The sequence below is a fragment of the Artemia sp. Qi Xiang Cuo genome, chromosome 5, assembly GCF_049724085.1.
Source record: "Artemia sp. Qi Xiang Cuo chromosome 5, ASM4972408v1, whole genome shotgun sequence".
NCBI lineage: Eukaryota > Metazoa > Arthropoda > Branchiopoda > Anostraca > Artemiidae > Artemia > Artemia sp. Qi Xiang Cuo.
In genome coordinates this window covers 51332236-51355960 of record NC_142798.1, presented here as the reverse complement: position 1 = coordinate 51355960, position 23725 = coordinate 51332236, and the positions used below count along the sequence as shown (strand labels likewise).

The window sequence follows — 23725 nt, the reverse complement described above, 5'->3', positions numbered from 1 at the left end:
CCCATGTCGCTCTTTACTTTTATCTAAAAAGTTAAAGTAAAGGGGCTCGCTAGCTTTCAGACCAGTATACCTCTGGGTCTATAATAGTAGCATACAGGCGAAGATAAAACCTTTTTCGCACAAATTACCAAAGATAATAGGAAATTTATAAGGGTTGGATCTTCAGCGACTTAACACGGGGAGATAGGAATAAAAAACTACAAGCGCCAATTACGTTGGTGAATCTAGTAACTTCAAAAAAAGTTAGAAAATTGGATATTTGATGTGATTAAAATAGTATGTAATGGGATTAAAACTGAAATTCATTTAAGCGATAATTAAATAATATTTTTATTTCAAGAATTATTTTCAATTAAAATAAAATTTACCAGGGTCAATATTGCCTTGAGAAAATATTTGCAGGTCACGTAGGATGGTCCACTTTAGTCTGGCAGGCCTATTTGGGACAGAATTCTGTTTATTTTTTTTCCCTCCCTCCTCTATTTAGAATTACCTGAAAAAACGAGTCTGTTAAAGATTCGGGGAAAACAAAGTCACCAAACACAAGAGAGCGCTGGTGATTTTGCTTTTGACATTAATGCTAGTTCTCGCTCTTAAAGGTTTCCATACTCTGCATATTGCATCAATTCTTTGGTTTGCCTTTGTTTAAAGTGGTACTAAATACGTTTTGCGTAAAATTAAAGTCACAAATAATGATAGCCTACGTATTTTGCAACCTCGTTAGGTAGAGTTGGGTTGTGTGCTGATTGTTATCGTAGGCAGCGCAATAGCGCTGCCTTTGGTAATGCGCATTGTCAGTTTAATATACATATACTGACATTTAGTAGTCAAAATGTTAATATTATTTGATTTATTAAAGTTATAAAAGTAAAAACATTTATATTTTTCAGTAAAGTGCAAATTATGTTCTGGCCTTGGGAAGGCATAGGGGTTTTTAGCCCTAATCATGTTAATTTCTGCTTGTTTTGAGTTTGACTCGGTTATTTATTGTAATTTCTGTTCACTTTGGGTTTGATTTATTTATCAAAGCTGATTTGTGATAATTTCACGCTTGGTAGATAATTTTATTTTATTTTTGCTCATTTTGGATTAGTGAAGTTCTTTACTTTTCTTAGAAAAACTTATTTTGCGGAAGAAGTTTTTTTTATTAATGAGTAAAAACGATGAGCCCAGTGAAGGTATTAAAAGTAAACTAGCCGAGACCCAGAACGTTTATTCAAAGCTGAAAAAAGTTTCGATGAATAAGAATATAAGTCTACGTGCCAAGATTAGAATATTGGAAGCTACAGTCATGACAGTGGTCAAACATATTTCTGATAAGTGGGCGCTCTGAAAGACGGGGGAAGATTTTTTTAGATGTTTTCAAAACAGATTGTTTACGGATTATTTTAGATACCCGTCTTACTGATGGTATTTCAAACAGTATAAGGCACGAAAAATGTGGTTCCATACCTCTTTCTAGGGCTATAATGAGAGAAAGGGTGAGATAGCTAGGATAAATTCTGCGGATAATGGATGACAGATTGCCAAAGATCGTCCTTATTGGCCAACCATCTGGAGCCAAAAACAAGCATGCCGTTCCTGGACCGATTGGGAGATTTAAAGGGAATTTGAACTACTTGAGATGGTGAAAAGAGGGAGGTTTTGAAAGGATTGGGATGGAGGAGTGTGTGTAGCTATGTTGGTTTCAGCCGGCATGGTGCTGCAGCAAGCTTTTAGTAGTAGTAGTAGCAGTAATAGTAGTAGTTGTTTCTGTCTAAAAAAAGAAAAAAAAGAAGTGTCTCATTCTTTGAAATTGTTAAAGTTGAAGCAGACGTTAAAAAAGCCAATAAAGCAAAAAGCAAACACAGCTCTTATGGTCCGTTAAAAAACAAACTTTAATGTAGATAGTTTCTAAGACTGCCTTCCATGACGATAAATAAAAGCTCAAATAGGGATAAATCCTTTTAATAGCCAGTGAGAATTCACAAGAAATACTGGATATTTCGGTCACATATGTAGTGACCGAAATATCCAGTATTTTTTGTGAATTATCACTGTCTCTTAAAAGGATTTATCCATAATGAACTTTTATTTATCAAACTTCAGTGTGTTTTGCATTCTGATTAATTATTTTGAAAATTTCTTTTTTTTTATTTTTTTCCGCACTAAATGACAATTTTGTACTTTTAGTAAGACAAATCATCTCCTCTGACACTTAATTCGTTTGGACTATTTGTTTAACCACAGAAGAGGAGGGTAGACAAAACGCCGTAAAAAAGTCGGAAAAGTGTGCTTCTATAGGCTAAAAATTTTGGTTTCTAAAAATCAAACTATAGGGTAAAAAGATTTGTGATCCGGTCTTAAAAATAAGAAGCTTAAAAATAAGGTCCGAAAATTTGTTTCCAATGGTAGTGGAAAGTTTCACTAGTCTAGTCACGGAAAAAATTTGATTATATCAATTGGGAAACGACGTACTTATGTAACGAGCAAAATTTGACATGAAATAATAGGGATGAAATTTGCGAATTTAATTAAGTCGGAAACAAGCACTCAAGACAAATTAGGAAGGAAATGGTGGGGATGGAATTTGGCAATAAAATTGACAGCATTAAGATTGCAGGTGTATAACTTAATATAATAATTGAACTTCTGAAAAGGTTCAGTAAACTAGGCATTAGGGGATAGTCTGGCCTGTTGAATTAGGGCCAAGAAATGTTGTCGACCAAAGTGACACTCCGTATGGAGAATTAGAAGACAATTATCCACTCCGAGGGTCTTTTAAAAATAAAACGTACTTTAAAATTCCTGCGTGGGGTAAAGTATAGTGTAGTTATGTCAGTACGCCCCCAAAAAATAAGTAGAGGGTTACAGCGCGATCTGCTGAACCGCCCGGTAAATTCCCCTACAGGATATACTATAAATTTCCTTAGATACAAGGTAAAATCCCAATGTGTCCATTTTCAGGGCTTTGGATGCGTCCAGAAACATTATTGAGCTTCCAACTTATACATGCAAGGCCGTACCCAGGATTTTTTTTCGTAGGGCGTTTTACTCAAAATAAATTTTTCGGGGGGGGGGGGGGAGGGGATGGTTTACACAAAAAAACTCAAAAACGCATACAAATTTTGTTTCTATCCATTTTTGTTACGTTTTTACGAGTCAAACAAACATTTCGGGCGGGGGGGGGTCAAAACCCCCTACCCCCCCCCTCTGGATACGGCCTTGTATATATGTATATATAAAAGCAGGACATACCTTTAACATGGATCCTATCTTGTTTCAGGTACGTCGTGAGAATTTATTTCGGAGGGTTTAGAAACATACAGGCGAATTATATGAATCATTTTGGCAATTCTCATAAAATCCTCCGAATTTCAATAACATCCTGAGATTGGGGGGGGGCAAGACACGGAGGTCTCTCACCGAGGCTCACATCTGCCTCAGAACGATGGTAAAAAAGGGAAGAAGCTTAGGCATAGTGAGAAAATAAACCTGTTTGCAAAGATATAATAAAACTCACCTGAGCTATGTTTGTGAAAGAGATTTGAGTGCCGATACAAAACGAAACAGGGTGGCCTCAAGGGGGTGTTCAGCGTAGTTGATTTTCAGACAGAAAATATGTTTTTGAGGAGGACACTCCCCCACAACCCTCGGGGAAAGGGTTTTAAGTTATGCCCTGAGGGCAAATAAGGACGATGTTGGCACAATGTATCATTTATTGTTTTTTTCCTTTAGAGCAGGGCACTTGGCTTGTGCCCTTTTTAATAGTCGAAAGTGATTGGAAGGCAACTAACACCCCTTCGACGCCCACCATTTCGAAAACATCCAAACAAAATTTTGAGATAGCCATTTTGTTCAGTGCAGTTGATTTACAGATAAAAATTATGTTTTTGAGGAGGACACTCCCCCACAGCCTTCAGTGCAAGGGTTGTAAGTTATGCCCTGGGGGCAAATAAGGTTTTTATAGAAGGCGTTGTCGCAGAAACTTCAAAAAAGGCTCATTCGATTGGAAATTCAAAGGGATAGTGCCCTTTTTAATACTCGAAAGTGATTGGAGGGCAACTAGCCCCCCCCCCACGCCCCTAATTCCTCCAAACAAATCCAAACAAAATTTTGAGATAGCCAATTTGTTCAGCGTAGTTGATTTACAGATAGAAAATATGTTTTTGAGGAGGACACTCCCCCACATCCCTCGGGGAAATGGTTTTAAGTTGTACCCAGGGAGGATATAAGGTTCTTATAAATCGTTCTTTGACAGAAACTTAAAAATGCACCCATTCGATTGTAAATTTAAAGGGCTCGTGTTCTATTCAACAGTTGAAAGCCATTAGGGCACAACTAACATCCCTTCCAAACCCACCATTTCCCCAAACACATCCGATAAAAATTTTGAGATAGCAAATTTGTCCCACGACGTTCAAAGTTCAGGAAATTATACCTTTGAGCAGGACACTCCCCCCACAGTCTTCAAGGCAAGGGTTATAAGTCATGCCCTGGGGTTATATAAGGTTTTATTGAATCCTTGTCGTAGAAACTTGTAAAAGGGCTCATTCGATTTGAAATTCAAAGGGCTAGTACCCTTTTTAATAGTCGAAAGTGATTTGAGGGCAACTAACTACCCTCTAGACCCCAGCGCCGCGCCGGCGGATCGACCGAACGCCGCCGACGAGAGGCCCGGTCGATCGCCGCAATGGTGCAGCAACGCTGCCGGCGCGCCACCGCCGGCAAAGGCGGCGGCATTCGGTCGACTTTAAATTATTTTGCGGCAATTCTTTATTGCGTCAACCGCAAAGTCGGAGCTTTCCCCTCTCGTGTGGATTAGTATTTCGATTTTCCTGATTAGAAATCAAGCAGGGCTTGCACTATCCCCGAATTTTAGGGTATTTCTCCAAAAATCTATGCATCACCTCGCAAAAAAATTTGGTTTTCCGAATCCCCAAAAATCACTTAATCACGGTGCCACCCCTAGCGATTTATCACCAGTGACTTTCCCTGCCAAATATTACTTTGCATACCATAGTTCTTCACTACTCTCTTGTTCGTTAGTTTTGCGTCTCTTTTGTTACTTTGCATAAAAAACAGACAGATGCAATGTGCAATTGCAAATATTGCAATATACACAGTTCTTCATATGTTGACAAAAAAAGTATCGTCTTTATGAAATGAGTTTAAAACATTTCGAATGCAGTTTCCCAATCGCTATTTCTTACATCATTCGTAGTCAAAAATTTTTATTTTCAAGTTGAATAGAATTATAGAACGCATTCACTACTATACAGCTTCAGCCTTCAGTTGGATTTTGAAATTGACAGCAGACAGATTGTTTCTACAGCTGAATTTCAGGTTTGCAGAATTTTTTTCCTTCTGCTGTTTTTAGATAAGATTTTCTTAATATTTAATACTCAATTGGTGAACGCCTGATAGAAAATACAATCTTCTTTATAAAACATTTTTACCCCCCCCCCCCAAAAAAAAACTAACTTCTATTGAGACAAAATTTAGCTATAGACTAAGCTATGTACAAGGTTGGGGAATTAAATATTGAAACGGAAGTTACCCCAAAAATATGTTTAACTAATAAATTGTAAATTATTGCCTATAGGGGGGGGGGGATAGGGGGCTATCACCTTAAAATGATAATACCTCTTTTTTTTATTGAAAACAGGGATGCCAAAAAGACAATTATTCTTTTTTCATTTAAAGTGGAGACAGAAGAAAATGATATCAAACTCCCTGGAAAACCATTGAAATATTTTGATAGACCCAGGGCCCCCCCTAGGGGCATGTTCATAGTCTTCTGTATTTTGCAATTTCGCATAGGCTACTGATCTAATTTTGATTTTGTTTGTGCTCCGTATTAATTAGGTTCTTTGGATCTTATTGAATGCCACGGCGAATCTATGACTCAGTTTTCCAATAATTTGAGGTATACCTGAATAATTTCGACATTTTTGTTGTCTTTGTACCCCTTTACTCATACCTTCAATTTTTTTTCAAAGAACACTAAGCTGTTTAACGTTATTTTGCGTGTTTTTTTTGAACCATATAGTGACCTAGTTAATTATTAAGTAAATTATTTTTCTAATGTAAAGCTGAGACGGTATCCTATCAAGGTGGTATCCAGAGGGGGGGGGGGGTAGGGAGGTATTACATTTAAATGATAATATCTCGAATTTTTTTTTATTGAAAGCAGGGATGCCAAAAAGTGAATTTTTTTTAATTTAAAGCAGAGACGGCATACTATTAAGGTGGTATCCAGAGGGGGGGGGGGTAGGGAACTATCATATTTAAATGATAATACTTCATTTTTTTTTAAAGCAGGGATGCCAATAAGTTAATTATTTTTTTATATAAAGCAGAGACGGTATCCTATCAAGATGGTCTCCAGAGGGGGGGGGGATAGGGAGCTATTATATTTAAGTGATAGTACCTTGATTTTTTTTTATTGATAGTAGGGATGCCAAAAAGTTGAAAAGTTGAAAAAAATTAACAAAATTTTCGTGAGTTATACTTGATAAAGCACTTGTATAGTCTTATCGTCCAAAGGGAAAGGGACATATGCGTCCAACCCGTTTTTTTTCATATTGATGAAACGAGTTTACTTTGAAAACATTTATTCATAAGTACCAGGCAGATTCACACTAAAACGAATTGGTGTGACGAAAGCGATCGACATCCCCACCTAACGTTGCGCTCGAGTGACAATGGCGCCCTTGGTCCAGCACCCAAGTTAAAGACCTGCATTAAAAGACCAGGTCATAATAAAAGCTTTTAATTTGGGAGGTTCAAGGAGGAGTCTTTGACAGTTTTATGACTTCAGAGTACTAGATGTTGCAACGTTCTTACCTATCTACAGTGGTTTAAAAAATTCGATCACCCCACAAATGATTACCAAAAATATTCACAAATATAACAAATGTAACATTTGGAATACTATAACACTTTTTTCAAAGCTTTGAAGAAAAGCAAAAAAGAGTAAATACCCCTAACTACGCTTGAAAGCTATTTTAAAAGGAAACTTTTTAGAGATTTCCATGGATATGACCATTGCAGAAGCTTTGAGCCTGGGTGGGGATCAAAGATGAGTGTTTGAGTATTTTGACCACAGGTGACTTATTGTTGCGACTTTCTTAAATTTGTTAATTTTTATGAGCATTTGAAAATCAAAGCTTAAACTCAATAACTGATACTAAGTCTCCTAACATTTTGTTTGGATTAAAAGTGACGATCTAGGAAGAAAATTTTAACATCTTCTTGGAGCTATTTCCGTTCGCATATTATTTCATTTAATTACATTTAAAACGGGTGAGCTTTTCATTTTTCACCTAAGAAAATAGCTGGCACTTCATTTTTCTTCATACCAAATAAAACATTAGGTGTTTTTTGTTTCATTGTAATTAAAGTGTTCTCACGTGAAGTGTTCATGATGTATTTTTCAATTTGATAATTTTACTCTTTTTAAATGCAGTTTATAATTTGACTGATATTAGGTATTTATGAGTTTATAATTTGGAATGAATCCCCAAAAGAAAAAATAAATAATATCCAAAAGAGCAGCCAAAAGCGATAAAAAAGCAGCAGTTCAGTCTTAGCCTACATGACATATATTCTATAAAGAAGCCAAAAAAAAATTTAAAATGCATTTTTTTTAAATTGTTATTAAAAACCAGTTTTTAATACAAGAAGGCTTTTTAGGAATCCATAAGACCAAAAAAAATAATCAATATCAAAGTCGCCCATTTCAACTGTTTTAAAGGTGACAAAACAGATATAGGCAAAGGGCATTATGAAAAAAATTAAGCCTCTAAGTTCAAAGTTAAATTCAAAGTTTTTACCCAGATAACTGACGAATCTTGTGATACGGTATTTGAAGTTTTGTATGCAGTAATGGTCGATGAAAAAAACTACTAATTTTGATAATTATTTATGTTAAGAATACATAGCTAATAGATACTTCAACTACTTGTATTATGCAAGGGTTCTGAAACGCCACAGCCATTTCGTTTCTACCAGATTTCTACTTCTCTTGATGAATAACAAAGAAGACCAGTCCCCATCCAGCGACTTGTGAATTTTTGAACTCATGAATAGGCTCAAATCTGTTGTAAATTTAAGCAATGATTTGAGAAAGACTGATGAAAACATTAATGTTTGCGGTCAACATTGATCGCGCTGGCGGCGCGCCATCCTCATCTTACCGGCGGCGCGGCTGTGGCGCGCTGTTTTGGCCCCGCCGCCGGTCTTCCCTCATCGGCGCGGCGCCGGGGTCTACCCCCTTTCACGCATAGTCAGCATAGTCGAAACCCCTAAGTAAAGAACGATGTTGGCACAATGTATCATTTATTATTTTTTTACTTTAGAGCAGGGCACTTCGTATCGAAGAAGTTCTCGTAGAAACTTCGAAAAGGGGTCATTCAATTGGAAATTGGATTGGCTTGTGCCCTTTTTAATAGTTAAAAGTGAATGGAAGGCCACAAACATCCCTTCCGCGCCCATCATTTCCCGAAACAAATCCAATCAAAATTTTGAGATAGCCATTTTGTTCAGCGTAGTTGATTTCCAGATAGAAATTATTTTTTTGAGAAGGACACTCCCAGTGCTGGGGGCATATAAGGTTTTTATAGAAGGCGTTGTCGTAAAAACTTCAAAAAAGGCTCATTCGATTTGAAATTCAAAGGGCTACTGCCCTTTTTAATAGCCGAAATCGATTGGAGGGCAACTAGCCACCTCCCCACGCCCATCATTCCCCCAAACATATCCAATCAAAATTTTGAGATAGCCATTTTGTTCAGCGTAGTTGATTTCCAGATATAAATTATGTTTTTGAGGAGGACACAGCCCTCAGGGCAAGGGTTGTAAGTTATGCCCTGGGGGTATATAAGGTTTTTATAGAAGGAGTTGTCTTAGAAACTTCAAAAAAGGCTCATCCAATTGGAAATTCAAAGGGCTAGTGCCCTTTTTAATAGTCGAAAGTGATTGAAGGGCAACTAGCACCCCCACGCCCATCAGTCCCCCAAACACATCCAATCAAAATTTTGAGATTAGCCATTTTGTTCAGAGTGGTTGATTTCCAGATAGAAAATATTTTTTTGAGGAGGACACTCCCCCACAACCCTCGGGGCAAGGGTTGTAAGTTATTCCCTGGGGGCATATACGGTTTTTATAGAAAGCGTTGTCCTAGAAACGTCAAAAAAGGCACATTTGATTGGAAATTCAAAGGGCTAGTGCCCTTTTTAATAGTCGAAAGTGATTGGAGGGCAGCTCCCCCCCCCACCACGCCCTTCATTCCCCCAAACCCATCCAATCAAAATTTGAGATAGCCATTTTGTTCAGCGTAGTTGATTTCCAGATAGAAACTTTGTTTTTGAGGAGGACACTCTCCCACAGCCTTCAGGGCAAGGGTTGTAAGTTATGCCCCGGGGGCATATAAGTTTTTATAGAAGGAGCTGTCGTAGAAACTTCAAAAAAGGCTCATCCAATTGGAAATTCAAAGGGTTAGTGCCCTTTTTAATAGTCGAAAGTAATTGCAGGGCAACTAGCACCCCCACGCCCATCAGTCCCCCAAAATCATCCAATAAAAATTTTGAGATTAACCATTTTGTTCAGCGTGGTTGATTTCCAGATATAAAATATGTTTTTGAGGAGGACACTCCCCCACAACCCTCGGGGCAAGGGTTTTAAGTTATGTCCTGGGGGCATGTAAGGCTTTTATAGAAGGCGTTGTCGTAGAAACTTCAAAAAAGGCTCATTCGATTGGGAATTCAAAGGGCTAGTGCCCTTTTTAATAGTCGAAAGTGATTGGAGGGCAGCTCGCCCCCCCCTCCATGGCCTTTATTCCCCCAAACCCATCCAATCAAAATTTGAGATAGCCACTTTGTTTAACTTAGTTGATTTCAACGTATTGAATAAGTTTTTGAGGAGCAGATTCCCCCACAACCCACGGAGCAAGAGTTTTAAGTTTTATCCTGGGGGAATATAAGGTTCTTATAGAGCGCGTTGTCTTAGAAACTTCAAAAAGGGCTCATTCGATTCGAAATTGAAATGGCTTGTGCACTTTTTAATAGTCGGAAGTCATTGGAAGGCAACTAACACCCCTTCCACGCCCACCATTTCCCCAAACACATCCAATAAAAATTTTGAGATAGCAAATTTGTCCCACGATGTTCAAAGTTCAGGAAATTATACCTTTGAGAAGGACACTCCCCCCACAGTCTTCAGGGCAAGGATTGTAATTTAGGCCCTAGTTGCATATAAGGTTTTTATTGAAAGCGTTGTCGTAGAAACATGCAAAGGGCACATTCGATTGGAAACTGAAAGGGTTATAGCCCGTTGCAACGGCCAAATGTTGATAGCTAGTAACTAACGCCCCTCTCACACCAACCATTTCTACAAACACATCCAAATAAAATATTGAGATATCCATTTTGTTCAACGTAGTTGATAAGTCCTTGAAATTAGGTCTTTTAGGATGATAACCCCCTCAGAGCCCTAGTGCAAGGGTTGTAAGTGATGCCCTGGGGGCATATAAAGTTTATATAGAAAGTTGTTATACAAATTTCAAAAAGGGCTCATTTGATTGGAAATTGAAATTGCCCTTTTTGATAGTCAAAAGTGAGTGGAGAGTAATTAACCCCCCTCTTACGCCCACAATTTCCCCAAAAACATTCACTCAAAGTTTAGAGATATCCATTTTAATCAACGCAAAACTTTCAGTTGAAAGTTTTGGAAATTAGGTCTTTAAGGATGACTACCCCCCCCCCCCCCAGAGCCCTCAGGGCAAGCGTTGTAAGTTATGCCCTGGGGGCATACAAAGTTTTTATTGAAAGGTCGTAGAAACTACAAAAGGGTTCATTCCATTGGAAAGTGAAAGGGGCTTGTGGCTTTTTTAATAGTTGAAAGTAATTGGATAGCGACAAACGCCGCTTTCACTCCCACCATTTTTCCAAACACATCCAATCAAAATTTTGATACATCAATTTTGTTTATCAAACTTGAACGTTCTGAAAAATTAGGTCTTTTAGGATGATAGACCCCTCAGACCCCTCAATGTAAGGGTTGTAAGTTATGCCCTGGGGGCATATAAAGTTTTTATTGAAAGAGTTGTCGTAGAAACTTCAAAAGGGCTCATTCAATTGGAAATTGAAATGGCTAGTGCCTTTTTTAATAGTTGAAAGTGATTGGATAGCGACTAACGCCCCTCTCACGCCCACCATTTTCAAAAACACATCCAATCAAAATTTTCAGATATCCATTTTCCTGGAAATTAGGTCTTTTAGGATGATAACCCCCTCAGAGCCCTCAGTGCAAGGGTTGTAAGTTATACCCTGGGGGCATATAAGGCTTATATAGAAAGTTGTTGTATAATCATAGACAGCGCGATCGCGCTGCCTACTTTCAGATAGCCATTTTATTCCACGTAGTTTTAAGTTCTGGAAATTAGGTCTTTGAGTATGACAACCCCTCCCCCCTCCCTCCCCACAGCCCTTGAGGCAAGGGTTGTAATTTATGCCCAGGGGGCATATAAGGTTTTTATATAAAGCGTTGTCGTATTAAATTCAAAAAGGACTCATTCGATTAGAAATTGAAATGGCTAGTGCCCTTTTTAATAGTCGAAAGTGACTGGAAAGCAACTAACGCCCCTTCCACGCCCACCATTTCCCCAAACACATCCAATAAAGATTTTGTGATAGCCATTTTGTTAGCCAAGTTGTTATAGAAATTTCAAAAAGGGCTCATTTGATTGGAAATTGAAATTGCCCTTTTTGATAGTCGAAAGTTAGTGGAGAGTAATTAACCCCCCTCTTTCGCCCACAATTTTCCAAAAACATTCAATCAAAGTTTAGAGATAGCCAGCTTGTTCAACGTAGCTGAAAGTTCAGGAAATTATGTATTTAAGAATGATACACCCTCCCAGAGCCCCAAAAGCAAAGGTTTTAAGTTCTGCCCTGGGGGCATATAAGGTTTTTATACACAGAGTTGTCGTAAAACTTCAAAAGGGGCTCATTCAATTGGAAATTGAGAGGGCTAGTGCCCTTGTAATAGTCCAAAGTTATTGGAGGGTAACTAACCCCTCTCTCACGCCCACTATTTCTCCAAACACATCCAATCAAAATTTTGGCCAGAACAAAATTTGCAATACTAAAAAAATACAAATGAATGTGCATTGTCAGTTTAATATGCATATACTGATATTTAGAAATCAAAATGTTGATATTATTTGATTTATTAAAGTTATAAAAGTAAAAACATTTATATTTTTTCAGTAAAGTGCAAATTTTGTTCTGGCCTTGGGAAGGCATTGGGGTTTTGAGCCCAACTTAAGTTAATTACTGCTCATTTTGAGTTTGACTTGGTCATTTATTGTAATTTCTGTTCATTTTGGGTTTCATTTATTTATCGATGTTTATTTGTGGTAGTTTCACGCTTGGTAGATTATTTGATTTTATTTTTGCTCATTTTTTGTTTAATGGAGTTCTTTACTTTTCTTTGAAATCTTATTTTGTGGAAGAAATTTTTTTAATTAATTTATAGTCAAGCAACGACTTATTTTTCAGCATTTTGTTGAGGTAAAAAATAATAAAATGGACTGTATAAATACGTATACTATTTTCTGCTTATTTCTTCTATTTCCAATTTTAAATCTTCAAGATTTTACGGGTTTGGCAGTCTCCAATCTCTGAGGGGCAGGTTATTTTTCCATTCTTTGGTACTTTTTCGTTTAATTAACAAGTACCCATTTTTTTGTTATCATTATCTAGAACTATTCATACCTTTAAGACCTCATCTGGACCATCACATTCTCCTGCATGGGCAGTACGATGAATCCCTTCCTCTTTAGCCATTCTAAATGCCGTTAAGTCCTCATCAAGGAAACTCCATCCGCCTGGAAATGTTAATTACTTGTGAATGTAAAAAAATGAAAGGTTCAGCGTTGAACTAAACCAAGTCCTAAAAATAACTATTAGCCTTTTAAGCATATTTATTACAGCAATATTTCTGTTCTACAACGGCAGTTCCCCTCTCCTCCTGACTATGAATATAATCGAGGGGGGGGGGGTTGTTAAAACCATAGCGGATTCAGGATGGAAGTTAACTAAATCCAAAAAATAGACGTCGAGATATGTGTGTCCAAATATCAAAAGATGGGGGTCAAACCAATAGTATCATTTTTAACTTTGTAGAGCAGCTTATACTTAGTGCAGCTTTGGACTTCAATTCCGCATTGACGGTTGTTATGAAAATGTAATATACCGTAGATTTAGTGCTAGAAAAAATTGAACCATTTTTTATAGGAAGCTCAAGAAATAGTAGGGTTTACCCGGAAATTAGAAAGGGTACTGTAATGGTGGCATGCTATGGAAAGCAGAGGAATATACTAGAAACGCTACTAGAGCATTTGTGATTATTTTTTTTCACATATCGTATGTCCGGTTTTAATGCATTTTCAACCGCATAATATCCTTATGAATTCAATCTCAATATATTCACATCCCAAAGAAACGAAATAAGGTAAAGTTTGATCAATTTAAAAAATAAATGAAAAAAATAAAATGAAAAGAATTTAAAGCCAGGATTACAACCAAAAATAAATGACTTTTATTCCGAGTCATTTGTTAACAATAAATAATAAAATTTTCTAAAAACTCAAATAATCAGTTAAAATTCATGATTACCCTTGAATCACACAATCACAATTTAATTTTCTATCGGATACATTAAAAAAAAAAAAAAAAAAAAAAAAAGAATTTTCATGCGCAACCATGAAGATGCAGATGAATAAAAACAAAAACACTCTTGTTTGCTGCAGATCTAGCTTGAAAAGAAATGCTATAAAGCACCAGTTTTCGTTCTACAAGCTGAAGGAGCCACGTATTATTAAAAAAAAAAGAAAAATACAAATAAAACCAGCGTTTTAAAGTTAAGGTAATCCGGCTTCAGTTTTAAGGGACTCACCCTATAAAATTGATCTCCTTTTAAGGAGCTTTCTTATGGATTTTTTTTGTTTTTGTTTGATTACTTATTTAAGAATATCGGACCCAAAAATACATTCAAAGAGAAAAAGAGAGAGAGAGAGAGAGAGAGAGAGAGAGAGAGAGAGAGAGAGAGAGAGAGAGAGAGAGAGAGAGAGAGAGAGAGAGAGAGAGAGAGAGAGAGAGAGAGAGAGAGAGAGAGAGAGAGAGAGAGAGAGGAGAGAGCGAAAAAGAGAGGTTGCGGCATAAATCAGCTATACAATGTATATACTCATCAACAGCACTGTGCTTGTTATCTCAGATATAATTTTGAATATATTTGTACATATTTTTCAACGGAATCACGGCTCTTTTACCTTGCAATCGGATACAAAATTGCAAATTTCGGGTTCTCCTGCGATGGTGATCGCCGTAGTCTTAAAATGCACTAAGCTATACAGAAGAATATCTACATTCTATCGGATAACAGTAGGGCACATATAAACTCAGTCGACACGCTAAATGTCAATTAGAATAAGTCCTAAAGGGATTCAATAAACACGTTATCAGAGGCAACGCTGTAGCGTTGCCTATAGTAAAGATCATACGGCTCCAATGTTTTATTATTTTTTTTTCCCCCAGAGGCACTTCATATGGAAGGGGTCGTCGTAGAAGCTTCAAAGAGGGCTCATTCTTCAAAGGAAGCTTCAATAGTCGAAAGTGATTGGAGGGCAACTAGCCCCCCCCCACGCCCATCATTCCCCCAAACACATCCAATCAAAGTCTTTAGATAGCCATTTTGTTCAATGCAGTTTATTTCCAGATAGAAAATATATTTTTGAGGAGGACACTCCCCCACAACCCTTAGGGCAAGGGTTTTAAGTTATGCCCTGGGGGTATATAAGGTTTTTATAGAAGGCGTTGTCGTAGAAGCTTCAAAACAGGATCATTCGATTGGAAATTAAAGAGCTAGTGCCCTTTTTAATAGTCGAAAGTGATTGGAGTGTAACTAGCCCCCCCCCCCCCCCACGCCCATCATTTCCCCAAACCCATCAAATCAAAATATTAAGATAGCCAATTTGTTCAGCGTAGTTGCTTTCTAGGTTGAAAATATGTATTTGAGGTGGAAACTCCCCAACGAACCCCGAAGCTCGTGTTTCAATATATACCCTGGGGATATATGGGGTTTTCATAGAATGTTGGGTAGTAGAAAATTCAAATAAGGCTCATTCGATTGGACATTAAAGGGCTAGTGCCCTTTTTAATAGTCGAAAATGATTGTCGAAACGATTCAAACTTGATTTGCATATTCAATTTAAGTTTCACTCGTTTTATGATTTATTTATTCATTTACATTAATATATATTGTATGTTTGTTCGCATTGATTCTTTATGTAATTTCTGTTCATTTTATGTTTCATTTATACTTTAATGGCAAACTATTTTTTCGTTTTAAGCTTGATTTTCATATTCAATCTAAGCATTACTCGCTTTAAGATCTATTTGTTCATTTATATTATTACTTGTTGTATGTTTTTTGCTATTATTGTTTATTTAATTTCTGTTTGTTTTGTGTTTTATTTATTCTTTAATAGTAATTTCTGTTAGTTTTGAGTTTGAATTTTAACAGGTATTTGTATCTCCTGAGCTTAAGTTTAAAATGGCCTTTACTTTTCTTTGAAAAACTTATTTTTCGGAAAGTTTTTTTTTTTATTAATAATCATAAAAAGATGAGAAATTGAAGCTTAAAATTTACCACTACCTCATTCATAGCCATCTTATAATAATTTATCATGTTGAGAGGTCTCAGGTTGCAGTTGGCTATTAAAAATAGGCAAAACAAGATACTTAGATTTTGGCCCAGCATTTTTTTTTTCTTTTTTTTAATACGAATAACTTCATGAAGCTCTATGCGGAATTATAGAAGTGTCATATATAATAAAAGTGTTGTAAAAAATAGATAAAAGGATTTCAAGAACGCCAGTGAACAAATCTAAAGATAAAGTCCCATCTTTAAGAGCATTCGAATTTCTATATTTTAATAACCTTCAGCATCACTTGTCAGCTTTTTCGCAGTTCCAGCAATGTCCATGCCAACGACTCCTTCATTTTTGTACTTCTTACACAGTCTTAAGATGTCTGTAGACCAACCTAAATAGAACAAACTTGAATTCAGAGTCTCATTTTTAGAAAAAAGATGCATGATTGACAAAGAGAAAGACAGTTGTTAATGTAATCTCTCATATTGTACAAGTAATTAGAAGAAAGAGCTCTGAGAGGAAGAAACTGGGGTTTATTTTAAGAGACTTTGGTATCAAGTTACGAATATTTATAACTTAAGGCTCAAGTCTTTCAAAAGCAAAGAGAGAAAAAAGGGTAGAAACTCTAAAGACAAGCCTTTACGATACCATAAATAAGGGCGATTAAAACGATAGCATAAATAAAGGCGATTATACGATATCGCGTTTACGATAGCATAAATTATTAACGTTTTCGTTGCCATTAGCGAAACTATTAACGTTTTTTGGTGTTTTAACGAAACTAAGCAACGTTAATTTTTTCAAAACTATTCCAAAGTAAATGAAGGGATTAAGAGAAATATGAAAAAAAAAGTATTTATTAGTGGAATTTCCGAGCTGTTAGTGTTTCGATCTTTAGTGTGTCATAAATAAGGGCCATATCGTATACGACACAGTCATTTCTCTTCGTTGTTTTTATTCGCTTTAGTTTTACTAACCCTAGGGCTTTTCATGAGGAGAAGGGGTTAATATACGAGAAATTGTTCATTTAAAGGCCATATTTTTTCTGTTTTGTATGCAATTACTAGATACCATTTTCAAGGGGGAGGAGTAGTCCCTATCAGATCCCCTGTGTGCTGGTATGTGTGCGTCAAGTGTACTCCTTGAATTTAATTTACTTCATTTAAAACTGCTTCTATCTAAAAGTATGTTTGGCTGCTATCCTTTTGGTTCTTAACTTTCAGTTGTATGGATCTTCCAGAATGATCATATTTTAAGGTGATGGTGCTTTGCATATGAAAATAGGTAGAAAGAGTTGGTAATCTTGCATTAAAAATTCTATAATACTTCAACATTTATTAGACTTGTTTTTCTTAGAAGTGTTTCTTTTCTAATAATCGTAACAAGAGACATACACAACCTGTTTTTTAACTTTAGACATCATTCTCAATTCTTAGGATAATGTGTTAGACCATATAAGGCTCATTTTTAATAGGAATAATCAGTAAATAAGGAATTCTCTTTCACCAAAAATTAAAGAAATTACTCAAAATACATTGTATAGTATTTTTCTTGTTTCATACATAAGGCTTGAAATGTACAAGTGAATCCACACTCTTCTTGAAATCTTTTTTTTGGAAAATGATTTTATATTAAATCTGACATAGTATTATCATTGCTTAATTGTAAGAATGTTGAGTTCTAAAATGTTAGATTCCAATTGCAATTTTGGGAAAAAAAATGTTTTTTCAGAAGTAGATTCGTCCAATTATTTTATAATGATATTTTGTACTACAAAATTCTAGGCGGATAGGGCGGAGAAATTCTATTTATATGGATTTAAAATCTGCATACCTTCGGTCTTCTATAGAGCTGAAGCCATGCTGTAGACATTCTTGTCTCTTTTCAATATAATCTTTTCAAGTTCTATTTAATCGCAATTAATTGTTTGTTGAAATAAATCCATGTCAAGGTCACTTAAAACAAAGGTTTATTTTTGCTGCCTTAAATCACAAATCACGAATTAATACAAGCCGCTTTTTTTCCACTGGTTTTTATCAGAGGCAACGCTATAGCGTTGTCTATAGTAAAGGCCATACGGCTCCAATGTTTTATTATTTTTTTTTTCCCAGAGGCACTTCATACAGAAGGGGTCGTCGTATAAACTTCAAAGGGGGCTCATTCGATTTGAAATCCAGAGTTCTAGTGCCCTTTTTAATAGTCGAAACTTATTGGAGGACAACTCGTCCCCCCCCCCCGCCCCTCAGTCCCCCCAATCCAACCCAAGCAAATTTTGACATAGTCGTTTTTTTTAGAATGGTTGATTTATAGGTATAAAATATATATTTTTGAAGAGGAAACTCCCCACAAACCCTCAGGGCAAGAGTTTTAAGTTATGTCCTGGGGATATATATGGTTTTCATGGAAGGTGTTGTCGTAGAAACTTCAAAACAGGCTCATTCGATTGGAAATTCAAAAGGTTGGTGCCCTTTTTAAAAGTTGAAAGTGATTGGAAGGCAACTAGCCCCCCCCCACGCCCATCATTTCCCCAATCACATCCAATCAAAATTTCGAGATAGCCATTTTTTTCAGCGCAGTTAATTTCCAGATAGAAAATATGTTTTTGAGGAGGACACTCCCCCAAAACCCTCAGGGAAAGGGTTTTAAGTTATGCTCTGGGGGCATATAAGGTTTTTATATAAGGCGTTGTGTAGAAACTTCAAAACAAGCTCATTCGATTGTAAATTGAAAAGGATAGTGCTCTTTTTAATAGTCACAAGTGATTGGAGGGCAAATAGTCCCCCCCTCCCACGCCCATCATTCCCCCAAACACATCCAATCAAAATTTTGAGATAGTCATTTTTTTCAGCGTAGTTGATTTTCAGGTAGAAAATATGTTTTAGAGGAGAACACTCCCCCACAACCCTAAAGGCAAGGGTTTTAAGTTATACCCTGGGGTCATATAAGATTTTCGAAAGTGATTTGAGGGCAACTAACCCCCCTCTCACGCCCACCTTTTCCCAAAACACATCCAATAAAAATTTTGAGACAGCCATTTTATTAAACATAGTTTTAAGTTCTGGAAATTAGGTCTTTGAGGATGACAACTCCCCCACAGCCCTCAGGGCAAGGGTTGTAAGTTATGCCCTGGGGGCATGTAGGGTCTTGTATAGACAACATTGTTGTATAAACTTCAAAGAGGGCTCATTTGATTGGAAATTGAAAGTTCTAGTTCAATTTTTAAGCGTCAAAAGATATTGGAAGGTAACCAGCCCCCCCCCCCCCTAAACCCTATTTTCCCAAATGCATCCAATAAAAATTTTAAGATTGCTATTTTGTTAAAAATAATTCAAAGATTATATAACAAAATTTCCGGTGTTGACACAACCCACCAGGGCCTGAGGGCAGGCGTTATAAGTTATGCCCTGGGGTATATATGGATCTTATGGAAGGGATGCTCGTATTAACTTCAAAGAGGTATCATTTGATTGGAAATTGAAAGTTCTAGTTCACTTTTAAAGAGTAAAAAGAGATTGGATAGCACCTAGCCCCCCCCCTTTTCCACGCCCTTTTTTCCTCAAACCCATCCGATAAGAACTTTGAAAAAGATTTTTTTAATAGTTCATATACCATATAACGAAAACTCAGGGGTCAACACAGCCCCCCAGGACAGGTGTTGAAAGTTATGCCCTTGGGGAATATATGGTTCTTATTGAAGGGATGCTCATAAAAATTCAGAGATGGCTCATTTGATTGGAAATTGAAAGTTCTAGTTAAATTTTTTCGAGTCAAAAGATATTGGAGGGTAACTAGCCCCCACGCTCCTTTTCCCCAAATGAATCCAATAAAAATTTTGAAAAAGGCTTTAAGATACAAATTGATAAATATTCAGAAAAAAAAAACTCCAGTGTCGTCATAGCCCCCAAGGGCCCGGGGCAGGTAGCGTAATTTATTCGCTTGAGTATCTATTGCTCGTATGAAAGGGATACTCTTATAAACTTCAGAGAGGGCACATTTGATTGGATATTGAAATCCAGCCCTTTTTAAGAGTCAAAAGTGATCAGAGGGCAATTGGGCCCCCAAGCCCTTTTCCCCCAAATACATCTGATAAAAAATTTGAGGTAGCCATTTTGTTAAAGATAGTTCAACGATCCTATAACAAAACTGCTTTACGTATGGTCATTCCGTTAAAAATAGTTCAAAGGTCAGATAAGAAAAACTCCTGTGTTGACACAACCCCCCCCCCCCCCCCAGGGCCGGGGCAGGCGTTGTAAGTATTGCTCTGGGGGCATATATCGTTCTTACGGAAGGTATACTTGTATGAACCTCACAGAGGGTTCATTTGAATGGAAATTAAAAGTTGTAGTTCATTTTCTCAGAGTGAAAAAGATTGGAGGGCAACTAGCCCCTCCCGCCCTCCAGGCCTTTGGGGGTAACGGATGGATAAACCCATCCGATAAAAATTTCAGGTAACCATTTCGTTAAAAATAGTTCAACCATCAGATATTGAAACTCCAGGGTCGACACAACCTCCCAGGGCCGAGCGACAGGCGTTGTAAGTTGTACTCTAGGGATTTATATGGTTTTTATAGAAGGGATACTCGTATAAACTTCAGAGAGGGCTCATTTGATTGAAAATGGAAAATTCTAGTTCACTTTTAAAGAGTCAAAAGAGACCGAAGCTTAATTAGTCCCCACACGCCCTTTTCCCCCAAACCAATCCTATGAAAATTTTGAGATAGCAATTTTGTAAAAATAGTTCAAACATCAGATAAAAAAAACTCCGAGGTTGACACAAACCCATTTTTTCACTTTGATATTGTTACTTCGATATCAGTTTTGATACTTTGATGAATATTTGATTTTTTTTTAAAAGTTTGATTTTGAAATAAGGAATTTTTAAAAACTTAAAATTTTTTGAAATAAAAAACGAACAAAATTTAAATAAAAAAAACTTTCCAAAAAAATAATGTTTTTAAAAGAAAAGTAAGGGCCATTTTAAACATAAGCTCAGCAGATACAAATACCTTTTAAAATTCAAACTCAAAACGACCAGAAATTACTATTTAAGAATGAATGAAACCCAAAACGAACAGAAATTAAATAAACAATCATAGCGAAAACATACAACAAGTAATGATATAAATGAATAAATAAATCTTAAAACGAGTAATGCTTATATTGAATATGAAAATCAAGCTTAAGACGAAACAAATATTTTCCTATGGAAGTACAAATGAAACTTAAAACGAACAGAAATTAAATAAACAATCAATGCAAACAAAGATACAATATATAGTAACGTAAATTAATAAATATATCTTAAAACGAGTGAAACTTAAATTGAATATGCAAATTAAGCTTGAAACAAAGAAAAATCACCACAAAAAAGAGTTTGGGTATGACCTCCTTCTCTCACTGTAAAAGTCTAAAACCTACTGCATCATTGGCACTTTACTGAAAAATATATGCGTCTTGAACAGTCTTGGAAAGTATTAACAACATCAAATTGAATAGTTGATGTATAATGATATTAATTGTTGAAATATCCATCAGTTGAAGAATTTATTTCGCTGTAATTGTATTTTTTATTTTCAATGCTGTAAGAACTGGAAAAGAAAGTATTTGTAATATAATCCGTTTTCAGTTAAGCGCCAATGACGCAGTAGGCTTTTGGTTTTTATTTACAGTAAGGAGAGGAGCCATTATCCAATCACTTGTTTGTAGTGAAACTATATTCATCTTTAATAACTTTAAATAGAGCTAATAAATTTAACTGTATATTTGATGTATAATGATATTAATTACTGAAAGCAGAGATAAGTACAAAAGAAAATATTTGTCACAAAATTGGTTTTCAGTAAAGTGCCAATGACGCAGTAGGTTTTAGACTTTTACAGTGAGAGAAGGGGGTCATACCCAAACTCTTGTTTGTGGTGATTTTTGTTTGTTTCAAGCTTAATTTGCATATTCAATTTAAGTTTCACTCCTTTTAAGATATATTTATTAATTTACTTCTTTATTTATTAATTTACATACTATCTATTGTATGTTTGTTTGCATTGATTGTTTACTTAATTTCTGTTCGTTTTAAGTTTCAGTTGTACTTCAGTAGGAAAATATTTTTTTCGTCTTAAGCTTGATTTTCATATTCAATCTAAGCATTACTCGCTTTAAGATCTATTTATTAATTTATATCATTACTTTTTGTATGTTTTTGCTATGATTGTTTATTTAATTTCTGTTCGTTTTGAGTTTCATTTATTCTTTAATAGTCATTTCTGGTCGTTTTGAGTTTGAATTTTAAAAGGTATTTGTATCTGCTGAGCTTATGTTTAAAATGGTCTTTACTTTTCTTTGAAAAACATTATTTTTTCGGAAAGTTTTTTTTAATTAATCTTACTGGAAATATCTCTTGGTCCTGTCTATAAACCCAGAAGGTTTCACGTCGCTTGTAGAAAAAAAAAATTTTGCCCCATCCATTCAACCCAATTTTTTTCAAAGTATTCGCTCATTTGACCAGTGTGTATGCCCAGATGTTGCAAGCAGATCAGAGATGAAATAAATTTGGGGGTTAATTTAGGAGTAAGAAATCTATAGAACAAATTTTATCCAATAGGTCTTGTCTTTATTAAGGTCCATTGTCCCTGTTTACATGCCCCGTAGGGTTAAGTCGCTCAGAAGGAACAAACACCCCGTTTTGCCGTTCAGTATCTTAGTTACCCCAAAAGTACAAAATTGCTGAATGTCGACATTCACCAGTGAATTTCCGAAATACCTTTTTTCTCCTTGGTCTTAGTCAGCGTTGCCAGTCAACTTTTTCAGTTTTATGCAAGGTTTGATTATGACAGGTTAGATTGGGTAAGGTTTTTAACCCATTTCTGATATTTATAACCTAATTTAACCTAACCTAACCAAATCTATCTTTAGTTTTACCATCAAGGCTTGAATAAGACTGAAAAAGCTGATTCGCAAAGCTAATTGAATCCAAGCAGAGAACAAAGGAATTTCGGACATTCACAGGTGACTGTTGACATTAACCAGATTTCGGACATTCACAGTAGCATCTCCACCAGCCCAAAGTATTCGCCAGTTACTAAACTAAAATATCTTGTTCGCCCTAACGAAAATATCTTAGTCGGAGCAGTAATTTCAACACAGTAAAGTACGAACCACAGCCCATAGTATGGTAGAAGGTAACTTTCCTTTGTAAGAGAACTTTGTATTAAATATTGCCTATTTCAGTGGTAATCCAAGAGTCCTGAGCCACTCAGAAATCTATAAATGATATCAGTAATTGTAAAGGATTGCTTAACTTTAGCAACGGGAGATAAGTGTAACTGCCCCCAAAGGGGCAGAGTGGAGCCAGACTTGTGGAAAATTGATCGGCTGGTGTTACAGGTAAAGTTGAGTTTTAAGTCGTTTGCGGCACCTAACCAGAAAACTCTGGTTTTGGGGTATTTTGACACTACATAATCAACACCGGCATGTAATTCTCTGATAAATTTGTTTTGTCCGCAATTCTATGATTAGGTTAATAATAAAAACAAAGAAGGACAATCAGGTTAAAAAAGACGCGGAAAGACTTTAAGTCGAAAACTCGTTAGGAACAAAATTTGTTCGCACAGTTTCTAATGTCATATATCGATACAACCAAAATTCAATTACTTTGTCTTCATTGAGGTCTACCCTGCTCAATGGGCGCCCATAAGCTGAATTTTAGGGGGGGGGCTGGCCGGGTCTAATCGGAATTTCGAATGCTGTATAATAGAAATCTCAAAACAGAAATATAAAATATAAAGCAGCATCATTCAGCAAGGGGGGAGGGGTGGAGCCCTCCTCTGCCCCCCATATGGGCACCCATGCCCCGCTTTTCAAGTATTAATCCTTTCAGGGACACAACAAATTTCAGACGACTTTCGTGCATCACGAATAGATTCAGCCAAAGTCAATCTTTTCAGCAGTTAAAACTTAGGACTGGGAGTCAGGAGTAACCTAGGAAATTCAAATTACCGCAATTTGAACTTTTGCTATAGGCTATTTGCACCAATGGAG

The 23725-nt window shown here is 36.2% G+C and overlaps 1 protein-coding gene across 1 annotated transcript in view; it reads right to left on the bottom strand.

Moving 5' to 3' along the window:
- LOC148952240 (adenosine deaminase-like) overlaps positions 1 to 23725 on the bottom strand; it is a 46804-nt gene that overhangs the window by 6455 nt on the left and 16624 nt on the right. The window contains exons 5-6 of the mRNA XM_089088889.1: positions 15978 to 16082; positions 12753 to 12865 (exon numbers count right to left, since the gene is read on the bottom strand). Coding sequence (XP_088945015.1) covers positions 12753 to 12865; positions 15978 to 16082 — 218 coding nt within the window. The remainder of the gene's footprint in view (positions 1 to 12752; positions 12866 to 15977; positions 16083 to 23725) is intronic.